The sequence below is a fragment of the Pestalotiopsis fici genome (genome assembly GCF_000516985.1).
Source record: "Pestalotiopsis fici W106-1 unplaced genomic scaffold PFICI_Scf_4, whole genome shotgun sequence".
Classification (NCBI taxonomy): Eukaryota; Fungi; Ascomycota; class Sordariomycetes; order Amphisphaeriales; family Sporocadaceae; genus Pestalotiopsis; species Pestalotiopsis fici.
The window spans coordinates 1,601,690-1,626,057 of record NW_006917094.1 but is presented as its reverse complement, the minus strand read 5'-3'; the positions used below and the strand labels follow the sequence as shown (position 1 = coordinate 1,626,057).

The following is a 24,368-nucleotide window of genomic DNA, read 5'->3' as shown; positions in this document are numbered from 1 at the left end:
TCGCGCGCGAAACCTAGATAGGATAAGTTATATAGGAATTCTAAAATTTTAATAACGCTATAACCGGGGTAGCTAATATTATTAATACTTTAATTTATTCCGAAAAGCTTAAGCTTAGTATTTTAGTAGCCTTTAACGGTACCTCCGGCGCATTCCGAAGATATTTGGCTTAAGTCCGAGCTTATTAAATTTTTTACGGTAATAAGTTTATAATAGAAAAGCAAAAGATATTTTATATTTCGTTTTATTTTAAAGGACGAGTATTTGCTTAGTTCGAACCTTACCTTTTAAATATAATTAAGCACGAATAGCAGATAGAATTATGTAAAGCGGAAATTTAGAATATTTTTTAGGATTATATAAGATACGAAGCCGCGCTTCGATTATTATTCTAGGACTTAGACGAAAAACGATAAGCTAAAAAGGAACTCGAGAACCTTAAGCAGAAAGGATCCGTATCTAATTATACGGCAGATTTTAAACGTATTGTTGCTAAAATAGAATGTACCGACGATATTAGGATTATATTTTATTACCGAGGATTTAAAAATAATATTAAGGATAAATTTAGCAAAGTTTTTAATTTATTAACGGAGTTCGGGAAATATAGCGAATTTATAATTAAAATCGATAATTAGTTATACGTTTGATAAAACGAAAAAAGAGGAAGCAACCTTACGTTACGGTATTAACGGAATTACGCTAATATAGGTAGATAACGAAACGTTTAGTAACCCAAAAATAACTAACGCAATAAAACTTCGTACGAAACCTATAGCGGATAAATGGACTTTAACGCTACTTAGCGCAAAGATAAATTTAAGGTTAAATATTATAATTGCGATAAAATAGGATATTATGCGAATAAGTGTCGTTAATTTAAAAGATTTAGATTTAAATTTGTGCTAAAGGGCAAAAAATAATTTAATAGTACTAAAAAGGAAAAAATACCTTATAAATTATTTTTATAGACGGCGTATTTCGACGACGCTTATCGAACGCATAAATCTAGTAAGGACGATAATGGATAGTACCCTTAAGAACGGAAAACTTTAGCGGTTATACGCCTAAAAAGGACCGTTACCTTTGGTCTAAAAAAATAACTATAAAATAGTAACGACGATATAATATCGGATATTTTAAAGAACGAAGTTTATAATTAGATATAATAGGCCGAATACCGGGTTTAGGAAATAAGGTTAAAAGGATTGATCGATAATATTAATAATAGTAATAAAGATTTTAGCGAAGTCGACCTTTACGCACCTAGTAATATTTGTAGTATCGATAAACTACCGGAAAGATAACGACTAGTACGGCAGCTATAAATTTCCGATAACGAAATTTTCGAAATTATACTACGACGAAATAGATTAATTAAGCTAGATATTTTTTATATTATTATAGCAGTAGAATCGTACGGATTAGGATAATAATTTGCGAAAATCCTTTAGAAGACCACGGATACGGTATAGGAAAAAAGGACCCTAGGAGCTATTTTCGGAAACGACCTAAGACTTAATATTAAGCATAAATAATACTATTAGATTGCGTAGATAGGATATATCGATTTAGGATACGACGAATATTTAGAATTAAAGGTTTAGCAAAGAATTTTCCTTTTAAGAATAGGAAAAACCGTTATAAGTTACCTTTATTTGGCGGGACTTATAGGAAAGGTAGAAATAAGCTATTGCGATATTCGAGGATATATCGTATTTGCTACGTACCTTGGCCTAAGGCGATATTCGGATACGGAAAAACGGATATAGTCGAATTGTATAATAGATAAATATAACTTTTATATAAAAAATAAGGCAAAAATATAGCGATAAATTAAAGAATTACGGGCTATAGGATAATTTAAGATAACCTTAGTTCGCTATACGATAGTAGTCGATAACGCGATTAGAACGACGCAAAAAGCACCGCTACGATATTTTTAACTATTAATGATTTAACCAATTATTTCGGTCGAAAAGACCGTATATGATATTAGCCTATTAGGGATAGGACGACCTTATTTGGAATATAAAGATATAAAGGAGCTAAAAGAGCCCTTTAGGGATAATAGATTATAAAGATAAATCCTTAAAACACAAAAAAAAATAGGCGAATTATCTAAATAATACGGAAATCGACCTTTACGAGTTAGGAACGCTTTAAGCATATTAGAATAATAGGTATATACGGCCGCCGAGCAGCGACGAGTTAATAGGCAAATTAATAAAAGCCTAGGAAAAGACTTGGATTATTTTTAAAGCGATAGGAATGGTCCTTAGAAGAAAAGTTTATATATGCCGCGAATAGCATTAATATTAACGAATATTTTACGATTTAGATTAAGATTATAAACTAAAAGATACGAGCCTTAGTAGATATAGGAGCTTAAGGAAATTTTATTTCGCTAGCAATCGTTAACGCTTTGCAAATATTATAAAAGCAGAAGAAGACGTTTTATGTATTTAATATTATTAATGGAGAACCTATATCGTATAGAAACGGAATTATAAATATAAAAATTGTGTATATTTAAATTTATATTTAGGATTACGAAAAAGGATTTACGTGCGATATTATAAAAATTACGGATTACGATATTATCTTAGGGATACCCTGGTTACGAGCGAATAACCTTAAAGTGAATTAGAATATCGGCTAATTTTAATAAAATATATTAGGAAAAGAGTTAGCTTTTAAAAAGCGCTAGAATAAACCTTTAAGCAACCCTAAGATATTTGGATTTTATTTTATAACTAAATATATTAAGCCGAAATTTGAAACTAAAGTACTAGAAAAGTATTAGGAGTTTAGCGACTTATTTAGTAAAGTACTAAAAATAGGATTATTAAAGCATATAAGATACGATTATAAAATACTTTTTTAGGAAGGAAAGGAATTATATTTTATATTAACGTATTTAGTGAAACCTTAGTATGAAAAGGCATTAAAGGAATATTTAGCGGATATATTATAAAAAAAATAAATTATAGAATCTATTTTACCCGTAAAATATTTAATACTTTTTATACCTAAAAAAAGTAAAAATAGAAAACCCAAATGGAGACCTTGCATCGATTACCGCAAGTTTAATGATATTACGATTAAAAACCGATACCCTTTACCTTTAATTAAAGATTTATATAATAAGTTGCATAAAATTTAATAGTTTATAGCCCTAAATTTGCTTAACGCGTACGGCTTAATACGTATTAAAAAGGGAGAAAAATAGAAAACCGCTTTCCGTTATAAATACGGATATTTTGAATATAAGGTTATGCCTTTCGAATTAATTAACGTATTAGCAAGCTTTTAGAATATAATTAATAACGTTTTAAAAGAATACTTCGATAAGTTTATAGTAGTATACCTCGACGATATATTTATTTATTTTAAGGACCTTAACGAATACTAATAATACGTTAAAATAGTATTATAGAAACTATAGGACGCAAACCTGCTAGTTAACCTAAAGAAAAGCGAATTCTATAAAAAAGAAGTTATTTTCGTAGGATATATAATATCCTTTAGAAAAATTAAAATGGAACTATTTAAGATTTTAGCAATAAGGGATTAGCTTACCCCGATTTCGGTAATAAAAATTAGATCCTTTTTAGGACTCGTAAATTTTTACCGGATATTTATTTAGGGACTCGGAGGTATCGCTGCACTATTTACGCACTTAATAAAAAAGGATATACTATTCGACTGGACACCCGAAGCGCAGGAAGCCTTCGAAGTAATTAAGAAACGAATTACGGACGAATCCGTAATACGTATAGCAGATTTAAAACGAGAATTTGAAATTAAAATAGATGCTTTAGATTACGCTATAGGCGGATAATTTATATAAAAAGATAATAACGGGAAACTATACCTAGTTATATTTTATAGCAAGAAGTTTACGAAAAAATAATTAAACTATTAAATTTATAATAAGGAATTTATAGTTATTATCGAAGCATTTTAAAAATAGAAATACTATTTTAGCGGAATTAAGTACTAAATTAAAGTCTATATCGATTATAAGAATTTAATCTTATTTACTATTAATAAAGAATTTAATAAACGATAAATTCGATAGGTAGAATTTTTAGTAAATTTTAATTTTAAAATCATTTATCGCAAAGGGTTAGAAAACGGAAAAGCCGACGCTTTAAATCGAAAACCAGACTATTTTTAGGAAGTACCGAAGGAAATTAATATTATCTTTTTGATAAACGATAACGGAGATTTAGTATTAATTATAACCTTATACGCAGTTATAAGGGTTATTAATAATAAAAGTTGGATAAAAAAAGTCGTCGATATAATACGATTATTATTCTAAAATTTATTTTATAATTTAATATTAAAAATTAAAAAATTCGAAAATATCGTTAAATATTAAGGCAAATTATAGATTCCGAATAAACTCCGAAAAGACCTTATTAAAGATTACTACGAATTATTAGTTTACGGATATTAAGGAGTTTTTAAAACCCTTAAACGAATTTAGTAGAATTTTAACTATTCGAACCTCCGATAAATAGTTAGTAATATTATTAGAAAATGCGACTTATGTAATAAGGCAAAATCAGCACGATATAAGCAGTATAAAAAACTACAACCTATATTATTACTAAATAAAATATAGAAATTTATTGCATTAGATTTTATCGTGAAATTACCACTTTTAGAAAAACCTTTAATTAGGACCTTTTACGATAATATCCTAGTATTTATAAAACGATTTACGAAATACGTATATTTTTTTTTTATATAAGGAAATTAGCAATATAAAAAAATTAGCCTATACGTTCTTCCGAACGATAGCTAGCTAATACGGATTATTAAACGAGATTATTTTAGACCGAGATAAATTTTTTATATCGAAATTTTGGAAATTATTTATTAGTTAGCTAAAATGCGATTATAAGCTTTTAACGGCTTTTTATCCGTAAACTAACGGGTAAATAAAATAAGCAAATTAGGTATTCGAGGAATATTTTAGATGCTATGTTAATTACGAATAAAATAATTAGGTTATATTATTGCTATTCGCACAATTTGCATATAATAATGCAATAAAGGAATTTATCGGAATATTACTTTTTTATACTAATTACGGTTATAAACCCGATATTATTAAAGAATTACTAAAAGGAAAAGAATTTGCATTTTACGCTATTTTACGCGTTAAATAGCTTAAAAATTTATAAGTAGAATTCTAGAAAACCTTTATTGTTATTTAATAAAAGATAAAACTTTAATACGATAAGAAGAAGATTAAGGGATTAATTTTTGAGAAAGGAAATAAGGTTTACCTCTTACGAAAAAACATTAAGATAAAACGACTAAATAATAAATTCGATTTTAAAAAATTTGGATTATTTAAAATCGATAAGAAAATTTCGAATGTTAATTACCGACTTAAGCTACTAAAGATTATAAAAAATTATAGAACCTTTTATATTTTATTATTCGAATTAGCACTAAAAAACGCTAAAGTCGACGAAATACTAAAAACCGAACTAAATTAGCAAAGCTACGACGTCGAAAAAATTATTAATTATAAGAAAGTCGGACGAAGATATTAATTCTACGTTAAATAGGAAAATTACTTACCTAAAAAAAATATTTAGGAACCTAGGAAATATATTAAGGGCTATATCGCTTTTAACTAGTATTTTTAGTTTCGATAAAAGGATTAAAATTTATAAAGTTATTTCTAAAACCGAGCGTTGATTAATCGAAATCGTTAAAGATACTAAAGGATTAAAAATTTTGGATAACGCGTTGTTCCTGCTAAATAATCCCGTTTATTTTATCTAATTTTTGTATTCCCCGACGAAATGCCTTAGACTTTTTTTTTTTACTACCTTTTTTATTCGACGGAGACGAGCTAAGCGACCAAAAGCAGTAAATAGTTGCGTTTGGAGAATAAATAGTGCCTCTTTCGCATCCGCTTCCTCGTTATTTAATTTCTTTTCTTAAGTAGCAAGTTTCGATAAAAAGGAAGCTACGAACGTGCCGTCGCAGGATCGACCGGTTTAAGTATAGCGCGAGTAGCGCGACGATTTTTTATTTATAACGCAACCCTTGTTTTTACGCAAATAACGAATGCACGTTATTTCGGTCTCGTAACCGGTATCGGCAATTTTTTTCGTAAAAGCAATTCGTTTTAAAAAAGAATAAGATAGCTGTTTTTTAGTTTAATCTGATATAGTAAGCATATATTACAAAAAAAGTATATAGGAAGGATAATTTAGTTAGGAACCAAATAGGCGACGGCGATTTATTTATACGATTTACGTTTTTCGAGGACAAAAGATAATAAAGAAGGGAGCTAATATTACGAATATATACCTTTGCAAAATAATATTAATATATTAAGAGAAATAGGAAAAATAACGGAGGCGCAATAGTAGCTAACGCAAAGGCTAGGAACCCTTATAGCAAATATATTATTATCCTTTTATAATTATAAGTAGCTATAAACGGAATTACGATTTTGGCGGAGTAATAATTATTTTTTAGTAAAGTAATATTTACTGGACGCTAATAATATTTACTAATAAATATCGTAATAATTACCTACGGGCTGGGTAATTAAGAAATCAGTAAGGGAATAAATGGATATATATTATAAAAGGATTTCCTATATAAATAGTTATTACCTTAGTAATTAATTTAAGCATTTATTTTACCTATAGGTGAAATATTTAATACGCTTTAGCGACTATATTTATAAATCAGTTTAATTACCTATTGCTTAATACTTTCTTTCGAAGCTACCGTTCCCTATTAGCATAAACCCCAACCCTTATTATACTTCAGGTTTATTTTAGAAACCCGTAGTATAGTCGTTATAATTTGCTTAATACGCCGTATTGACTATCGTGAACTTAAGCGGGAACCTCTAATAGAGCCTCAGTTTCAGTATAAGCCCATTGACCTGGCATCACGAGGATTTCGCTTATTGAGGCTCCGAGGAGGCTTGGGCGAACTCGAATGCCACATGTTTAATGCATCGTTTGACGAAAACATGCTGGTTCCGTACGAAGCGCTTTCATACTGTTGGGGTGATAATCGCTTGACTCACACGATTCGAGTAAATGGCAAGGCGCTTGCCATTACACACAACTTGTATACGGCACTCATGCATTTACGGTTCAATGAAAAGGATCGCATGTTATGGATCGATGCTGTTTGCATCGATCAGGGCAATGTACAAGAAAGGGGACATCAAGTTGACAACATGGGTGACGTGTACAGGCGCGCTGACCAGGTTCTCTTTTGGCTCGGACGCGTCGAGGACAATGTCGGCACCCTGATGAACGCACTCAATTCTTTCGAAGAAAACGTTCCTAGTGAGGCTTTGGAACAATGGCCCAATGGAGACTCTCGCTTCCATCACATTTGGAGCAAGATATGCAAAAGACGTCATTTCCGCGATCTACGATGGGAACTCAGGTCTTTGATGGATGATGACTGGTTCAACCGAGTATGGATCATACAAGAGGTATTCAACGCCAAGAAGGCTTCAGTTGGCTGTACTGATGGATGGGTCAGTCCAAGAGTATTCGCGCTGGCACCGAGTCTGCTCCAAGTCCGGCCAAGCAACCAATGCCAAGCCATCATCGATATCATGCCTGGTCCATTGAGGAAATCCTCTTGGTGGAATCAGAACCCAAATCTATCAACCCTCTTGTGGAAGTTCAGAGAGAGCCAAGCTACTGATTCTCGGGACCGCGTCTTTGCACTTTTAGGCATTGCTTCCGACAAACCTTTCCGATCGGATTACTCCAAATCCGAAATGATCGTTGTCAAGGATGTGTTCGAATATCTATGTCGGGATAATTTCCCCATAAACTCGATGAGAACTTCAAGTATCGAGGAACTTCAAAACACAGTTCCGAGTCTGGTGTATATGGGTTTAGACCAGTTTGTTTCCCCCGGAAAACATATGGATGTCATGAAACAATTCAGATACCGACATAACAAACAAGTATTCCTATCGGAGGCCGCCGTAGGTTACCTTTGGCACATCAACTCTCCTCTGAAGGAGCAGTTAACGCATGAATCCGGCATCGTGCAGGTAGTTGTGGGTCAAAAATCCGCGAACAGCACAGAATCTCTTTCTACGTATCTGGAACAGGAAAGAGGCCAGAACGCGATTCAAGGCTCTCAGATCCATACACAAGAGAACAGTTTCAACTTTGAATATACGATGTTGGAATCAGGTCAAGACGAAATTCAATTAGCCGAGATTCTCACACTAGAAGCAGCTAGAAACGGCTCCAACGTTTTCGAACGGTTCCTTCACAATAATGGCGAACAAGTTGTGCTCAGTTCGGATGTAATTGCTGCTGCGGATAATAGAGGGCTGAATATACTTGATCTGCTACTCTGTAGGCATTACGACCAAATCAGTATCACCGACGCATTGTTGGTAGATGCCATCCGAAGTTATCCAGAAAAACTCCGAATATTTCTCGACACGTATCGCGACCAGCTAAAAATTACCGAAACATCTATCCTGGAAGCTATTACAGCTGGCCCCAAAACGCTCAAGCTGTTGCTTGAAGCATGTAGAGAATCACTTGTGATTTCTCAATCAATGGCGGAAGCGGGCTTTCAACGCGGACCAGACAATTTCAGAGCTTTGCTTGTTGAGCGCGGCAACCAATTGGAGATTGATAGCGCAATTAGCAATGCAGCCTTGGAAAAAGGTGTTGATGAGTTCAAGGTATTGATCGATCAATACGGCGACAGAGTTACATGCACAAACGCGATGATCGTCAAAGCCATTCGTCAAAAGTCAAATACGCTTAAGTACTTGATTGATCGATATGGCGACCAGATTACATGCACAGCTGAGATGATCCACGTAGCCATTCATGAAGGGTCGGACGACGCGCTCGAGGTCTTGCCTGATCGTTACAGAGACCGAAGTACGTGCACAGCTGAGATGGTCCTTGCAGCCATTCGTTCACGGCCAAATGAGCTCGAGCGCTTGCTTGATCGATATGGCGACCAAATTACATGCACAACCGAGATGATTTGTGCAGCCATTGATCAAGGGAAACTCTACACGCTCAAGGCCTTGCTTGATCGATATGGCGACCAGATTACATGCACAAATGAGATGGTCCTTGCAGCCATTGATCATGGAGGATTCCGGGCACTTGAGGCTTTGCTTGACAGATACGGCGACCAAATTACATACACAGCTGAGATGGTCTATGCAGCCATTGATCATGGGGGATTCTACACGCTCGAGGCCTTGCTTGATCGATACGGCGACCAAATCGATATCAAGAGCATCGCCACCAGGGCTCTCTGCCATTCATCCACCCCCAAAAAGCTCGAGTTGCTGCTCGATAGGTATGGCGACCGTGTAGATATACCGGCGGATGCATTCAACAACATGTTGCGATTCGGGAAGGTAGATAATTTGACAATGTTGCTCGACAGGTGTGGAGACCGAAATGATGTTCTCAAGGCGCTTATTCGGATCGAGGACAAATGGGCTTTTCGGCGGCACGCCGCTCGGACGCTAATTGTTCAAGGACATATGAATGTATACCCATGGTTCAGAGTCTTGGCCTCTGCTTTGGGAGATGCTCTGGCGCAGAGATTTCGGTCCCTCGCCATGCTTATGGGTGGCGAGTTCAATGAGCTCAATGAGCTCCTCCTGCATCCAAGTCTACTTCTTTGACCTACAAAACAAGGGTCTCTCTCGAAATGGCATTTCTTGAATATTTATAATTGATCGCAATAAGATAATGCTGTTTTATTCAACACATCCGCCCATAGCTGCTTTTATTTATAGCTCTGTTTCACTCGTTTCAATCACTTTCCTCTCCCCTAGATCGTACTGATCACCTGGTCGAAGAAAGTAGAACCGACTTTCTGGCGGCGGAAGGTGTTTCAGCTCGCTCAGCTCCTCTCTCGACCAGAAGCCCCCGTCGTAGATTAGTACATATGTTCCTTCGAAAACTGTGGCCTCATTCTTATGAACTAAGAGTGCCGTATTCTCATCAATAGCCACACCCAGTAACTCCGGATGTACTTTGAGAATGTCGAACATGTCGAATTGTCGATTCCTTACCAGAACGTGCTGGTCGATAGCAGCATTCTTGAGATACCCAAACCCAACAGTGTGGTCCCCAATCATGATTTGATTGTTCTCCGTGTCTCCGCGTGCAAGAAACGATGCTTGTACACTTGCGCCAGCAGAAGATCCAGAAATGACGCCGCCACGATCCAGTACAGCTTGGAATGCCCGCTCGGCCTTAGTCCCGGCATAGGCATCCACAATACGCCACTGTCGCCCGCCATCAAAGTAGACGCCCTTGGCTTCCCGGAGCGGGGCCACAAAATCGTCAGTGTCTGCGACCGCTGGATCGTAGGTGTGCAACACGGTGACGTTTAGAGAACCGTTCTTACGCAGAGAGGCGGCGCTGGGCAAGGTGTCGTTGTAGGTCGGCTCACCGCCGGCCGTTGGGATCACCACGATTGATGCATCCGGTCCTCCGGCAAGCTCTATAATCTTTTGCCATATGGTATCGGACTGGAGGTTTCCTCCTACAATGACGAGATGACCGTTTTCGGGACCCACGTAGGTCCCATTGGTGGTGACCGGCAGTGCCATGATGGCAGCGGTGGTAAAGGATACAAGAAGCAGGATAGACCGAAAAATATGCATCGGAACGCTGGTTGAATGATAATTGAGAGCTTAGGCCTCGGCCTCGGAGGGCAGGAGGGCAACATGCACAGAAGCGATTCTATAAAGCCCCGCGGATACACAGTATTGGCATTGCGCAATAGTGGAGCATGATGATTCCGTCGGAGCACTGCCGATACTTGGAGGTGCCGAGAACATAGAGGTGGCCGATGAGATGATCTACTATGTCATACATACCTGGTGTGTACAATAAGGACGAATAGGGTTGCATGTTAATGTCAGCCGACATGAAATTGAAAGTAGGTGAGTTGCATCGAATGAATTGATTCTTTTCTGCATCCCATGTCGTTTCGATAAAATCATTCATCGAAGTGAACTTTTGCTGTCCGGTTCAGGTAGATGGTGCTAAGTTAGCGAGTCTAGCCGCCCAACATGCACCCCCGCCGCCCACCGCTACCAACTCATCACACCCGTGTGTAGAAGGCCCATCACCATTGACTTTTTTCTAGAATAGCATGAGATCCTGACCCTATATCAAACAAGCAGATTCCAATTATCAACGACACCGCATATTGACTGACATGCCTTCGGATTCACTAGCGGTGCCCTCGAACAGACTTATAGTCACCAATGGTGCACTCGTTGGGTTTTGGAGGCATCTCGCTCATAATAGGGCGCGGAATGCGTCAGGGTGCAGCGAGCGCCTTGGCATTCTTCGGCAAGTCAAATACTTTACCGGGGTTCATAAGCCATCTAGGTCAAAGATATAAGCCATCTCTCCAATAACCGATGACAGTCGCTTTCCATGGGGAACTCACTTGGGATCGACTGCCTTCTTGATAGTCTTCATCAAGTTGATTGTATCAAGTCCCAACTCGTCAACCAGACAAGCCTGTCTCGGCTTTTAGCATAGCTTCCAAGTGCGACTTGAGTGCAAAACATGGCACTGACCTTTTTCCCCAAACCAATGGCATGCTCGCCCTATTGCGTCTCTCGTTAGTCAAATTACGCTTTGAATATTTTGTTCTTGTTCCTTCTTCCTACAACTTACTGAAACAGTTCCCTCCATCTCTATCGCAAGGTCCATCATCTTGTGAACGCACGCTGCGACTGAATTTGTTTGTGATTCATTCTTTGGGTCGTACATGATAGCTTGATGGAAGTTGCCATCGCCAACGTGACCTACGATGCTATTAAAAAGGCCAAGCGTGCTGGCATTTTCTTTTGATGCATCTATTTTGGTGGAATTAGCCTTCTAGGTACTAATATGATTTGGTTCACGTTACTCACTAATGATCTCGGCCAGCCGAGAAATAGGGACCGCTACATCGGTAGACCAGAGGTTAAAGCCTTCCGGTTTGATAGACACCATCGTCCAAAGAGCTTCTTTCCTGCCAGACCATAAGTCCACCTCATCTTGCTTGGTCTTGGCAAAGAAGAACTGGCCAGCATTGAAAGGCTTGACGATGGTCTCAACCCGTGAGATGTCACTAGCAATCGCGGCAGTAGTTCCGGAAAATCTACATATCGACTTAGTTTGTCTGGATCATTCTGAAAGAGTGCGGGGACGAACTTCATAAATAACGTGGGATTCTCATCCCATCTCCGTTTCCGAACAGCCTCACTGCCATGCTTGTTCAAGACGGACATTTGCACTTCATCCATCAGCTCCAGGGCTGCCAACTGTAGTCCCGATCGAATGATGCCAGTGGCAGCTTCTGCGGCTTCCTTGATTGTGGGAAAAGAAACGATAGCAACACTTGTGTCTTGCGGGATGACAGCAAGCTTGACGGTGATTTCGGTAACGAAACCCAATGTGCCTTCAGCTCCAACGAACAGAGATGTCAAGTTATAACCTGCCGAAGTCTTTCTTGGTCGATGTCTGGTCCTGATAATCTGACCATCGGCAAGTACCACAGTAAGGTTGATTACCCAATCTTTCATGGTTCCGTAACGAAAGGCATTGGTCCCACTGCTTGCGTTAGATTTCACAAGATTGGAGAGTATCTTCGGGTTCCCTACCTGCAATTCGTTGATACCATACCCCCAATACTAGCTGTAGGCGATGGATCTAGTGGGAGAAACAATCCACTGTCCTTGATTTGCTGATTCAAGTTCATCCAATTGACTCCGGGCTGTACCACTACATCCATGCTGCGATAATGAGAATTAGTTTGTCCTATTCGTACAAGAAGGGCCTAGTCAAGTCATACTCATTGGGATGAAATTCAATAACTTTATCCATGTTGACAAAATCCACGCAAATTCCACTGTATGGCGAAGAGAAGTTGCCTTCAACAGAGGATCCGGCGCCGAATGGAACTGTTGCAAATTAGTAAAGTCACTTACAGCCGAAAGATCTTCAAACGCACTCATTGGTGTATCATAGTGGTGGCATATCTTGGCAATGCTTGAGACTTGCTCGGTAGTCTCTGGATAGACGATTGCTATGGGCCGGCCTGTAGAGTTGGATGTAGACCAATCAGAGTAGCCATGAGCCTCGATGACGCTCTCATCATAGCTGATGCCGTCTTTGCCCAGTAGAGTCTCGATCTCACGTGCTGCCTACATACAGTGTCAGATTATAGGATGCAGAACAGGTTCAGGTACGATCACAAGACCTTTAACATGGTGTCTCTATTTGCGTACTCAATCACATCTGGCTTGACCATTGTCATCGATGCGACAATCAGGCCACCGACACCCAGGCCAGCAACACCAAGCGCAACACCTGGGAGCAGAGATCGGCCCCCGGCACGTTTAACATGCAGAGACGCTAGGCGCCATTGTACACGGCTGGCTGGGCTCCAAAATGGTTCCGAGATCCTTGGGCGAACTCTTGACACAGCTTTGCGCACCGAAAAACTTGCTGTGCGAAACATTTTTATGTGCGAAGGATGGTTCTGTCGATGAACAAGAAAATGTACTTCAAACCCTCGTCCGCTGAGTAAGACGCAACAAAAAGGCGAAGGGTTCAAGTCTCTGCAACCGCAACGTACTGTATGGTTCTCCAACTGCCTATGATTTTGGGGATGATGAAAATGCTGAAAGGTTTCAGTCGGGCGGCTGCGCCTAAACGGATGCACAAGGACAAGCGATGTACTGTCTGGCCCAGAGCCCTGTTGCTTTTGGGCGGGGGTATGCTGAATCGGATCTGGAGTGTCAATACTCGGGTCATCACTAATCGAATCCTGGCAATGCATTGCTAGATCCAGCGCCAACATCCGTGCGAACTAAAAGCCGTCGTTCCGGTCTATAGTGGGTTTACACCGTCGTTTAGTATATCATACTACCGTGTTCATTGGGGCTACAACTGAGCATTTTGTAAATCACGGAACCGCCAGCATAGAAAGTAATTATTGGAAGACAACGACAATTGCCAATAATCCCCAATGATCATGCAAGAACTTGTTTACATGATCGGCAAATGCTAGAGGTCATAGACTGTGTGTGTGTCCGCACTTGCTCTTAGCCTGCATACAGGGGCCTGGTAGGCTGCCAGTGATTTTTTTAGCGGTTCAAGGTCTGTTAAACGACGGGTTTTGTCCCATATCAAGAAGGGTATTGTCCGAGGCGCTCATTTCTACAGCTGAATTTCATGTTTACGCAGTTTAGCATTTTCATACTTATCGCATTAACATTAAGTTCTGTGTCCAATTGAATCATTATCTTCAAAACTATCGTTCAAAAAATGTCACCACTTGTCCTCGAAACGGATAGGGATCTCGTCTACCCAGATATTCCCATTTTGAACAAGCAAGTATATACGCAAGAAGGTAGTTTCTCACATCATACTGACAATACAACGTAGGGCTCATCATGGAGATTTCCGCGACGCACTGAGAGACGATGGTTTCGTCGTTGTCAAGAATGCTATTCCGCGGGCCAAGGCGATCGAGTACCAGAACAGGGCATACGACTGGGTTCGAACCTTCAATACACCTCTCGATTTCGAAAACCCTGATACATGGATGAAAGACAATATACCTCTGACAAACCGTGCCAATGCGTTTGCCGCGTACTGCGCCTCGCATGAGAGCTTCATGTGGGAAGCGAGGATGGAGCCAGGCGTCCTGGAAGCATTTGGCAAGCTCTGGGGCACGGATGAGCTCCTCACTAGTTTTGACGGTCTCAACATTACTTTTCCCAACCGAAAGGATGTTCCTGCGAGGGAGCCCTGGGAGCATGTAGACCAGAGCCCTTCAAAGCGTGGTGCGCATTGCATCCAGGGAATCATACACCTCTCGCCCTCGGGCCCGGAGGATGGAGGATTGGTGGTAATTCCCAAATCGCACAAATACCACGACGAGTTCTTCGACACTCATCTCAGGGAACCTCTCAATGGAAGAGATGTTTACCTCTTTCCAAAGGAAGAACTTTCCTGGTTCGAGAAGAAGGGCCTGCGCCCGCACAAGGTGTGCTGCGAGCCCGGCGACCTGATCATGTGGGACTCGCGAGTTATCCACTATGGTTCAGACCCAACAGAGAGAAGCACACAGATTAGGACGGCGATTTATGCTACATACATGCCAGCACGCTTGGCGACGCAAGAGCAGTTGGAGCTGAAGAGAAATGTCTTTCAGCATTTTGGATCTGCAACCCATTGGCCGTTTGAGCATATGAAGCCGGGCCCTACCCATGCCATACTACCAGATGGTAGCAGAGACCCGCGGGATCGCGATGAACCAATCGATCCGCCTGTTCTCAGTGACAAGTTGTTGAGGCTTGCCGGCTTGAAGGCATATTAGAGTAGAAGATGAACTTCTCGAGATGAGGAAGTAGTCTCCTGGGTATCTTGATGCGGGGCACCACGTGCAGTTGCTATGTACGATTAGCTACCAACTGGAAAATTATATTCATTCTCTAGCCACTTGAACCATTTTTATGAGGGGGAAAAAGCATTTCCCGTTAGAGAAAGTCAGCCTTGATACCGCGAATTTGCAACCTGCCTAAAGTCCCTCACGTATCACTCAATTCTGTGAACACTCGGGACGCGTGGAAAGCCACTGTGATGTGTACGTCGATAACCACACCTCCACGTGGATCGTACCAAACCTCACTTCCGAGATTGAGCTTATGCCAATAAACCAGAGATTCTTTGTATCAACCCCCGAACAATATCTTGAAGTGCTAGCAGTGGCAACGGCTTTCGGATTATGCCCACTTGTTTCTATAGATCCACAATTTTCCCCAAGATTCTGGATTGCCGCTACTGCAGGACTAAACAAGTCAGGTATCTGCTAATGATATATCCCGGCGTTCACTGAGCGCCGGCTTTTTGCTCGTGGGCACTACAGTCCACACCGAACTTGACAGCCGATTTGGTATCTATGGTTTCGTGTTTGAGGCATATAGGGGGCCACAACGGCCGACTTTTGGGATGCCGTAATAACTTTGGGTCAACATCCAAAAAGAGTTGTCGAAAATAAGTCGTGCAAGGTCGTACGATCAGCGTAGCAGAAGATGGGTTTCTTTGACGGGGCTCTTGGCCCCTTGCAGTTCAAGTCTAGCACCACTACCATTCTCTTGATCATTCTGTCTTCATGTGTCTTTGCGACGGTATGTCCTCCCGGATGCATCCACGGTTTGCAAGAAGAAGCTAATTGTACGTCACACAGACAACCGGCTACGATACAGCCTTGATGTGTGCCCAAGCATTTCACCCTTTCCATTGGACTCTGACTCACGGTTTGCAGCAATGGCATTAACATACTTCCGTCCTATACGTCCACCCTGAAACTGACGACCGCGACGAAATCACTCAACTCGGCCGCGTCATTTCTCGGATGGGCAGTCGTCTCCACCTTCATGGGCCCGGTCGTCGACCGCGTTGGTCGCAGAACCGGCGTCCTCATCTCCGTGGCGCTCAAGATCGTTGGCGTCGTCTTGATGTCTTGCGCGCAAGAGGTTGGCATGTTTGTCGTCGGTCGAATGGTTCTCGGCGCCGGCTCGGGGACTTCCTCAATTGCTGCATCCACGTTGGTTTTACATTAGTCACCTTTTTATCCTTGAACGCAGTCAACTAACGGCGGCTTAGATGGCTGGCAGAGACTTTGCCTCCCAAATGGCGAGCGTCAGGCCTGGCCTTCATCTTCTCAATTTACTATGTGGGCAAGTACCAAAACGTTTGGTTCGCGTCACGACTGGATATTAACATGTATGTATAGGCGCTTTGATCGCAGCCGGCGTCACCTATGCCACGGCTGATCTCGCCGGCTCCTTGGCGTGGCGTCTCCCTTGCGCTCTGCAGGCGCTCTTCAGCGTCGTATGCGGCCTCATACTTCTCTTTGTCCCCGAGTCGCCACGCTGGCTTGTTCATAGAGACAGATGCGACGATGCTCTTACTGTCCTGGCTTCGACGCACAGCAACGGGGACAAGGAAGATCCCTTGACCCAGCTTCAATACAAGGAGATTGTCGACACTATCGAGTGGGAGAGGAATACAGGAAAGAAGATGACGTATGGCGAGGTCTTTCGTACGCCCAACTCGAGAAGGAGACTCATGCTCGTCGTTTCTGTTGCGGTTCTGGCCATGGCTAGTGGTACGTTTGTCCTTGACAGTACTTTGGGCGATTTGGCTGATTTCTTCCAGGGAACAACATTATCTCTTACTATCTAGGTGATATGCTGAGCAATGCTGGTATCACAAACACTCATATTCAACTTGAAATTGTAGGCATCTGTCCTACTCCTCCCTCATCGGGAAGAAGTTCAACTAACGGATGAATAGAATATTGGACTCAACGCCTGGTGCTTGGTCATAAGTCTGATCGGAACTTGGCTCGTGGGCAAGGCTGGTAGAAAGACCATGGCACTCTTTTCCATTGCCGGCATGATCATCTTCATATTCCTAATTGGCGCACTTACCAAACGTAAGCTATCCAGAGTCTGCACTGCTTTGTATCCGCTGACCTCGATACAAGTATATGGCAATGGTGGCAACAACCCTGGAATCTACTCGGCCGTTGCGACTATTTATCTTTTCCAAGGCAGCTATGCTATTGGAATCACGCCATTGACCATTCTTTACCCACCCGAAGTACTCAACTTTTCCATTCGTAGCAATGGCATGGCAGCGTGGACATTTGCCATCACCTGCGGCGGGTAGGTTCATCAAGGATATCTGACTAGGTCATGTTGATACTAACCAGGCAATGACAGGCTGTTCAGTGTATTTGTGTGGCCGTTTGCGCTCAAGGCTATTGGTTGGGAGACGTACATGATCAATGCCTGCTGGGACGTCGTCATGTTTGTCTTTGTGGCATACTTCTGGATTGAGACCAAGGGCCTGACTCTTGAAGAGATTGACGCAAAGTTCGACGCCGTCACTGGGGGTGGTGTCGGCTCTGGTGATATCGAAGGTCCAAAGACGATTGACGGATTGGAAATTTCTCATGCATCAGGTAAGCTGAACAAGATGGATGTGGCAATCAAGACCAGCTGCGAGACCCGTGCCTAAGTAGACCGCATCTCAAGGCTTGTACAGTCGTGCTATTCCTCTAGATTGACACAATACATCTCGAGTATAGACAAGTCGCCCCATAATGATCAATCCTACCCACGACTTTCTTGTCTTATAGCTTAGTTGCCATTTTCCGAGCTTAATGCAGTGACATATTTACATGCTCATAGATGTCGCCTGATTTGATTACATGGAAATTTAACCTGTACGATAGTTGGTCTCACTAGAGCTCTACTGACTTATCCGACATGGCAAGATTCGACGATCGGTCACGAGAACGCAGCTAGCATGCAATCAATCCTTATTTCGAGGCACAATTGAACCCAAACAGGAATCGACCGAAAGAATCCAGGAGTCTCTCAAAGGTTCTTAGCTCAAGGTAATGTGATTATATCTATGCGTTGGTTGTCCCACTACTGTTGTAGAAGCCACCCGAGACCTTTGATCCTCTCTTCGTGAAACCTAGTAACAGAGGAGTGGCCGGGAAACATGTACCAAAAAACATGAGGCAGACCAGGATAGATATCCAGCCGAGTTTTGATACCATATTCTTTCCTCAATATCCTTTCGTATATCAATGCATCGTCGCGGAGAACATCTGACCCGCACACTTGAAAATAGGTCTTGGGGAGATTGGCATGCCCATTGCGCCACAGCATTGGATTCCACAGCTCAGACTCCAGGTCTGCCTCAAGTGCCCTCTCGAATATCAGAATTGTTTCTTTTGATAGTCCAGTTTTGCCCTCGTTCTGTTTGCGACTATTGTACATCTGTTTGTACATGTGCGGAACTAATGAAGGTTGCACCAATGCAGGTACGTTGAGGTAGACGCCAGTCAATGGAGGCGACAGACTTTGATCTCTGGCCATGTGCGACAGCGCAGCTGTCATTTGCCCGCCGGAAGATGTGCCTCCCAGAATGAACCCGGAAGCCGGACTTGCCCCGATGGTTGAGGCATTCGTGGCAAGCTTATTACTTGTCTTAGTATGGAACCAGTCACGGGTAGAGGTATGCCTTGACTCACCCATTGCAGTGCTTCCCAGCAGTCATTATAAGCAGTAGGAAACTTGGCTTCTGGCGCCAGCTTATAGTCTAGACTAATAGACACACATCCATACTCTCTGGTCGCGCTGATGCAAGCCGCTGCCTCCATCTCTGCAACTCCAAATAGAAAACCTCCTCCGTGTATCAGCACAAGCAATGGCTTATCACCGCCTGTGTCCATCTTTGGCTTGAATACTAGAGCGCGAGTTTCGTCTCCATTCGAAAGTGGTATCGAGATTTCTTGGGAAGTGACATGGTTTTTGTTGCCGTCGAGCATTTGAATCATATCTGCTCTGCATTTCTGCATCCAGGTGCTTCGTATATGAGGAAGCTTGTCTAGCTCTACTGGGGGAAATCTTCGCTCAACCTTGTCTGCCAACATCTGCACCGTTATGAGTTTTGAGTTCCTAAGCCGATAGCGTCAGTCACGTACCTGAGCAAACTCGTCGTCTACTTTGCCCCATTCGTCCCATGTCGTGGGATCGTCTAGCACTGCCATGTTGTTCAATACCTCTGTTAGGTCGCCAAGGTTGTAGATGGTATTGTAGAAAACAGGAAGAGTCACCAAAATTGCCAAATTAATGGCAAGATATTCCAACACAAGTTGTTCATGTGGAGTGCCCGGCGAATATACTCATGGTGAATTCAGCGCTGGTTTGGCTCAACTTAGCGCACTAGGCTCGCGAAAGTCGCTGGAGACCTGGCGGCACTTGCAACCCAGCATTTGCGTGCACCGGGAACAGACCCGCGCCTACTAGCGCTAGAACATGTCAATTCAGCGAATAGATAGGCGGAATTTAGCCTAGTGGAGATGCAGACCTTCCCCTCAGTACCCCAATAATGAACGACGGGATTCGAGGATATAAACGACGGCTTTTGCAGTCTTGATGCAGTCCGACTCGTTATCCGTGGCCCATTTTCTACTCCTTCTTTCCGGTCTGCATTCAATTGCCATCTCAGAGGGTAATTCTCCACTCGTATTACACAAGGGGCTCTATCAAGAGCCGTTGCCAAAATTGCTCCGCTGAGGCTGGAAGTTGGTCGCGGACAGGCCCGAAGCAGCTTCCAAACACGACCACTCGCGCATAATCGACAGGCATTCTGCCTCGGGGGGCACAGAAACCGCCCGCCGACATTGCTTTCGCCATTATGGGGCGTAAAAGCACGGCTTGCCAGATCTGCAAATCGATCAAATCTCGATGTAGCAAAGAACAACCCTGTGCCCGTTGTGAACGACTCTCGCTGTCTTGTTCCTACGAACCAGGCAGCGTGCTTGTTGCCACAGGTCATGCAAGACCAGCGCGGAATGTGACCAAAGTCAAGCACTCCAAGACTGCAACCGGTTGCTTGAATTGTCGCCAGAGAAGGAGAAAATGCGATGAGGCCAAACCGACATGCAGCGATTGTCGACGTCTTGGACTGACCTGCATTCTTTCCCAAGAGGCAGGGTCAAGCCCAGGTTCAGAGCCAAGTACACCATCTTATATGACTGACTCTTTTCTAGCGTCAGACGCTTTTCTCCAGTGGACCAAGACGGAACTTGGTGGAGATTTTCGCTCGACGAGTAGGGTCGCAGTCTTTTCAGACTGTTTGACGCTCATTGAGACCGATAATCGTATGCACACGGCAAAAGCAGCGCGCTTGGCTGGTAGTACAGCACTCGCGTCACTGGGACTCCCATGTGCTGATGACGACGAGCTTGGGCTCGCCACATTCCTACCCTCTACTGCGCTCAACAATCTTACAGGCGTCACACATCAGGCTCTACGGACATGGTCCATTCCAGAGCGGCATCTTTTGAACCATTTCCTACAATCCGTCTCACGAGCCTTGGTTGTTGTCGAGGACAAACTCAATCCCTTTCTTTGCGTCATCGTGCCGATGGCTTTGGAAAACTCAATGATCCGCCATTCTTTGACCGCGCTATCGGCCTGTCATCTCTCCAAAGCCTATCCAGATTTTGAACGGGATCTCAATACGCACCGAGGTATAGCGCTCGACAAGTTGATGGCCGAGTTAGAAGATCTGGATGACCCAGTGTGGGCTCTGGCGTCCACGCTTCTTCTGTGCCTAGTAGAGGTCAGTTCAAGTTCAGCTGTCCTTTGGCCAAGATATTAACATGACCAAGATATGTGTCGGTAATTCAAAGAAATGGGTGTTGCATTTACACGGAGCCAAGGCCTTGCTCGACCGGACTAACAGCCATACAATCGAACCACCTGTGAGTATTCTGATCGAGATATACAATTATCTTACTTGTATTACTTCGATTACCTCAAACCAGACGCCCGCGAGATTTGGAAAACATTTGAAGGTTCGATCCGAGACCGTGTTAGCCCCTGATGGTCTCACACATCCTTTATTTGGCGTTTCTGTTGACTTGTATGAATCCTTGGCGTGCGTAAACGGATTGGGTATGCATGGGAATAATGCATCAAATCAGGATACTACAGACGTATCAAAGGAGATAGAGCTCTCGCTGCAGAGCTGGGAGCCTCCTAAATCTAGCGATGAATGTCGCTCTCTAGTGGAAGCTAGAGCCTTGGGGTTTGCTCTGCAATGGGCTACTAATATGCACTTGCAGCAAGTAACCCGAGGTCTTGCTAGCAATGCACCACAGATCAAAAAAGCCTCGGACAACATATTATCAGCGTTGTCACTGATTCGGCCCGGATCGGAGATGGAAGCGCACATGCTGTTCCCTCTTTTCATGGCGGGCGTGGGCAGTATGACAAAGCCGAACCGCCTAACGGTAGAATATAGACTGGATATCATGGAAGCTACAATTGGCTTTGGAAATATTTCCGTAGCACATAAGCTCCTGGATGAGCTCTGGAGGAGGAGCAATCAAGGGGAAACTGTCACTTGGCAATACCTGATCACAACAACCTATAAAGGTCTTGTTCTATGCTAATTATTACAAACGTTTCCTGCATTCAGCTACCCCCATCAGTCATGACGGAGACAAGCAAGAATACTTGGTTGTATGGTCGTCTCCACGCCAAAACAACATGAACTGCAGCAACATTAGAATTCAATATGCAGCATAGTCGATTCATGTGATCTTGGTTTGCATGGTAGATAAGCATAACACCGTTGGAATATGGCTATGGAGGGGCGTCTATTTTTAAAATGATGACCAAAATGTGCTCAGGGTTATCAGGAACGCCGGCATTGATAGGGACCTACCTGGGCCATTACATTAGTAAAGAACGCCGCTAAGACGAGGTACGAATCCACTGTAATTCTAGGTGCATTAGGTAGCACGTTTAGGCGCGACACCTACCTAACCTAGTACCTTGCCTGCATGAAGCCACCTCCCCTGTTTTTTCCGTTCCCGTTATCTGCGGCATCCGTATGAGCGGAAGCGGACTCGGTGAACCCCCCGGCATCAGGAGGGATAAGCGAGACAAGGCCGGATCGCCAGCGGGCCAACCTATAGCGCCATCGATCAGTGGGAGAAGCCGCTATTAAACATTGGAGTATAGAAACGAACTACAGACGTCTTTCAAGCCAAGTCGAGTTCTATTTGTTAAACTTCCTTGACTGACAATTAAGTCTACCTAACATGGGCGACTGCACCAATGGACAATTCAAAGCAATTCGGCCGGCGGCACGAGTTGCTGGCCAACGTCAAGACGTGTGGTAAGCTTCCTCGATTCTAAGTCTCAGGTAAAGGTCTGATAGTGATTAGGACGATTGTGAATGATGCCGCGGCAGCGTCACCGGTGAGTATTACTGGTGTAGGTTGACTGAGCTATACTAAACTCTCAATCCAGGTCAAACCCATTGTGAATATGGGGCAGGGCTTCTTGTAAGAGCGTATATATCCTCCTACTTTTGGCCGTAGTTGACCCCCCAAACAGCGGTTACAACCCTCCAGACTTTATCATTGAGGCGGCTCGGGAGGCTGTCACTAGGGTAGACGCAAATCAGTACTCCCCGACAACTGGCCGGCCGAATCTAAAAGCCGCCATCGCCAAGGTCTACTCCAAGAGTTTGGAAAAGGAGATTGACCCGACCACTGAAGTGACGATCACTACAGGGGCGAATGAAGGTTTGTTTATCGACAAGGTCATTGTTCGTGCATACCAACTCACTAGGATTTAGGCATGCTATGTGCTTTCATGGCCTTTGTTGAGGACGGCGACGAGGTCATTGTCTTTGAGCCTTTCTTTGACCAATACATCAGCAACATTGAAATGGCGGGAGGCAAAGTGAGATATGTTCCCCTGGCTCCACCCCCAGGAGGCGACCATAGCACGTCGTCGTCGGGAGATTGGAAAATCGACCTGCAAAAGTTCAAGGACACGATCACTCCGCGCACTCGCATGATTGTCATCAACTCTCCTCATAACCCCGTGGGAAAGGTTTTTACCCGTGCGGAACTCGAGGAGATTGGAAATATCTGCGTGGCACACAACATCATCATACTCTCGGACGAAGTCTACGACAGCCTCTTTTACGTACCCATGACACGCATGGCAACGATTTCTCCAGCGATTCGAAATTTGACCCTCACCGTAGGATCTGCTGGCAAGATTTTCTATGCCACGGGATGGCGCGTGGGGTTCCTTATAGGCCCGCAGCATTTGATCAAATATGTCAGTGCCGCGCACATGAGGATTTGTTACTCTAGTCCTAGTCCACTCCAGGAAGCATGTGCCGTTGGCTTTGCACAGGCTGATGAGCACAACTTTTGGGAGGATTCCCGGAAAAGTCTGCTCGGCAAGATCAAGCGGTTCACCGAAGTGTGCGACGAGCTGGGCCTGCCCTACTCGATGCCAGAGGGCGGATACTTTGTCATGGTCAACTTTGCCAAGGTCAAGATCCCCGAGGACTATCCGTTTCCACCGCATGTGGCCTCTCGGCCGCGGGATTTTCGGCTGAGTTGGTTTTTGACGGTCGAGTTTGGCGTGGCGGCGATTCCGCCGACTGAGTTTTACCTCCCGGAGAATGCGCATTTGGCTGAGAACTATTTGAGATTTGCTATTTGCAAAGAGGACAGCGTCTTGGAAGATGCAAAGTCAAGGTTGAGGGGATTGAGGAAATACATGTAATACATTTAGCCATGCGCAGATTATCTGAAGTCGAGAACAATTGAGACTTTACTTGCTGCATTACAATGAAGTATAGAGGGTTCTGAAGTAGATGTATACAATCATGTATCCCATTTAGATGTGAAACCAT

The 24,368-nt window shown here is 43.0% G+C and overlaps 8 protein-coding genes across 8 annotated transcripts; 5 read left to right on the top strand and 3 right to left on the bottom strand.

Moving 5' to 3' along the window:
* Positions 1-7,000: 7,000 nt before the first annotated feature.
* Positions 7,001-9,703, top strand: PFICI_06469 (uncharacterized protein; the record flags this gene model as incomplete). The annotated part of the gene is made up of 1 exon (XM_007835050.1): positions 7,001-9,703. One exon carries the CDS (start codon positions 7,001-7,003, stop codon positions 9,701-9,703), a length of 2,703 nt encoding a protein of 900 aa, XP_007833241.1.
* Positions 9,704-9,811: 108 nt separating this feature from the next.
* PFICI_06468 (uncharacterized protein) lies at positions 9,812-10,639 on the bottom strand (the record flags this gene model as incomplete). The annotated part of the gene is made up of 1 exon (XM_007835049.1): positions 9,812-10,639. One exon carries the CDS (start codon positions 10,637-10,639, stop codon positions 9,812-9,814), a length of 828 nt encoding a protein of 275 aa, XP_007833240.1.
* A 719-nt stretch (positions 10,640-11,358) lies between these two features.
* PFICI_06467 (uncharacterized protein) lies at positions 11,359-13,554 on the bottom strand (the record flags this gene model as incomplete). Its single annotated transcript, XM_007835048.1, has 10 exons — positions 11,359-11,425; positions 11,491-11,564; positions 11,624-11,653; positions 11,724-11,905; positions 11,963-12,192; positions 12,246-12,644; positions 12,695-12,826; positions 12,886-12,994; positions 13,045-13,237; positions 13,294-13,554. The coding sequence occupies 10 exons, from the start codon at positions 13,552-13,554 to the stop codon at positions 11,359-11,361; spliced, it is 1,677 nt and encodes a 558-aa protein (XP_007833239.1).
* Positions 13,555-13,593: 39 nt separating this feature from the next.
* Positions 13,594-15,420, top strand: PFICI_06466 (uncharacterized protein; the record flags this gene model as incomplete). The annotated part of the gene is made up of 2 exons (XM_007835047.1): positions 13,594-13,619; positions 14,484-15,420. 2 exons carry the CDS (start codon positions 13,594-13,596, stop codon positions 15,418-15,420), a joined length of 963 nt encoding a protein of 320 aa, XP_007833238.1.
* Positions 15,421-16,135: 715 nt separating this feature from the next.
* PFICI_06465 (uncharacterized protein) lies at positions 16,136-18,131 on the top strand (the record flags this gene model as incomplete). The annotated part of the gene is made up of 9 exons (XM_007835046.1): positions 16,136-16,231; positions 16,291-16,316; positions 16,369-16,654; positions 16,710-16,779; positions 16,840-17,214; positions 17,265-17,344; positions 17,403-17,544; positions 17,596-17,776; positions 17,834-18,131. 9 exons carry the CDS (start codon positions 16,136-16,138, stop codon positions 18,129-18,131), a joined length of 1,554 nt encoding a protein of 517 aa, XP_007833237.1.
* Positions 18,132-18,547: 416 nt separating this feature from the next.
* On the bottom strand, positions 18,548-19,677 carry PFICI_06464 (uncharacterized protein; the record flags this gene model as incomplete). Its single annotated transcript, XM_007835045.1, has 3 exons — positions 18,548-19,102; positions 19,159-19,560; positions 19,612-19,677. 3 exons carry the CDS (start codon positions 19,675-19,677, stop codon positions 18,548-18,550), a joined length of 1,023 nt encoding a protein of 340 aa, XP_007833236.1.
* A 986-nt stretch (positions 19,678-20,663) lies between these two features.
* On the top strand, positions 20,664-22,092 carry PFICI_06463 (uncharacterized protein; the record flags this gene model as incomplete). The annotated part of the gene is made up of 2 exons (XM_007835044.1): positions 20,664-21,257; positions 21,307-22,092. The coding sequence occupies 2 exons, from the start codon at positions 20,664-20,666 to the stop codon at positions 22,090-22,092; spliced, it is 1,380 nt and encodes a 459-aa protein (XP_007833235.1).
* Positions 22,093-22,746: 654 nt separating this feature from the next.
* On the top strand, positions 22,747-24,238 carry PFICI_06462 (aminotransferase C6B12.04c; the record flags this gene model as incomplete). The annotated part of the gene is made up of 5 exons (XM_007835043.1): positions 22,747-22,823; positions 22,873-22,906; positions 22,958-22,992; positions 23,045-23,235; positions 23,289-24,238. The coding sequence occupies 5 exons, from the start codon at positions 22,747-22,749 to the stop codon at positions 24,236-24,238; spliced, it is 1,287 nt and encodes a 428-aa protein (XP_007833234.1).
* Positions 24,239-24,368: the final 130 nt, after the last annotated feature.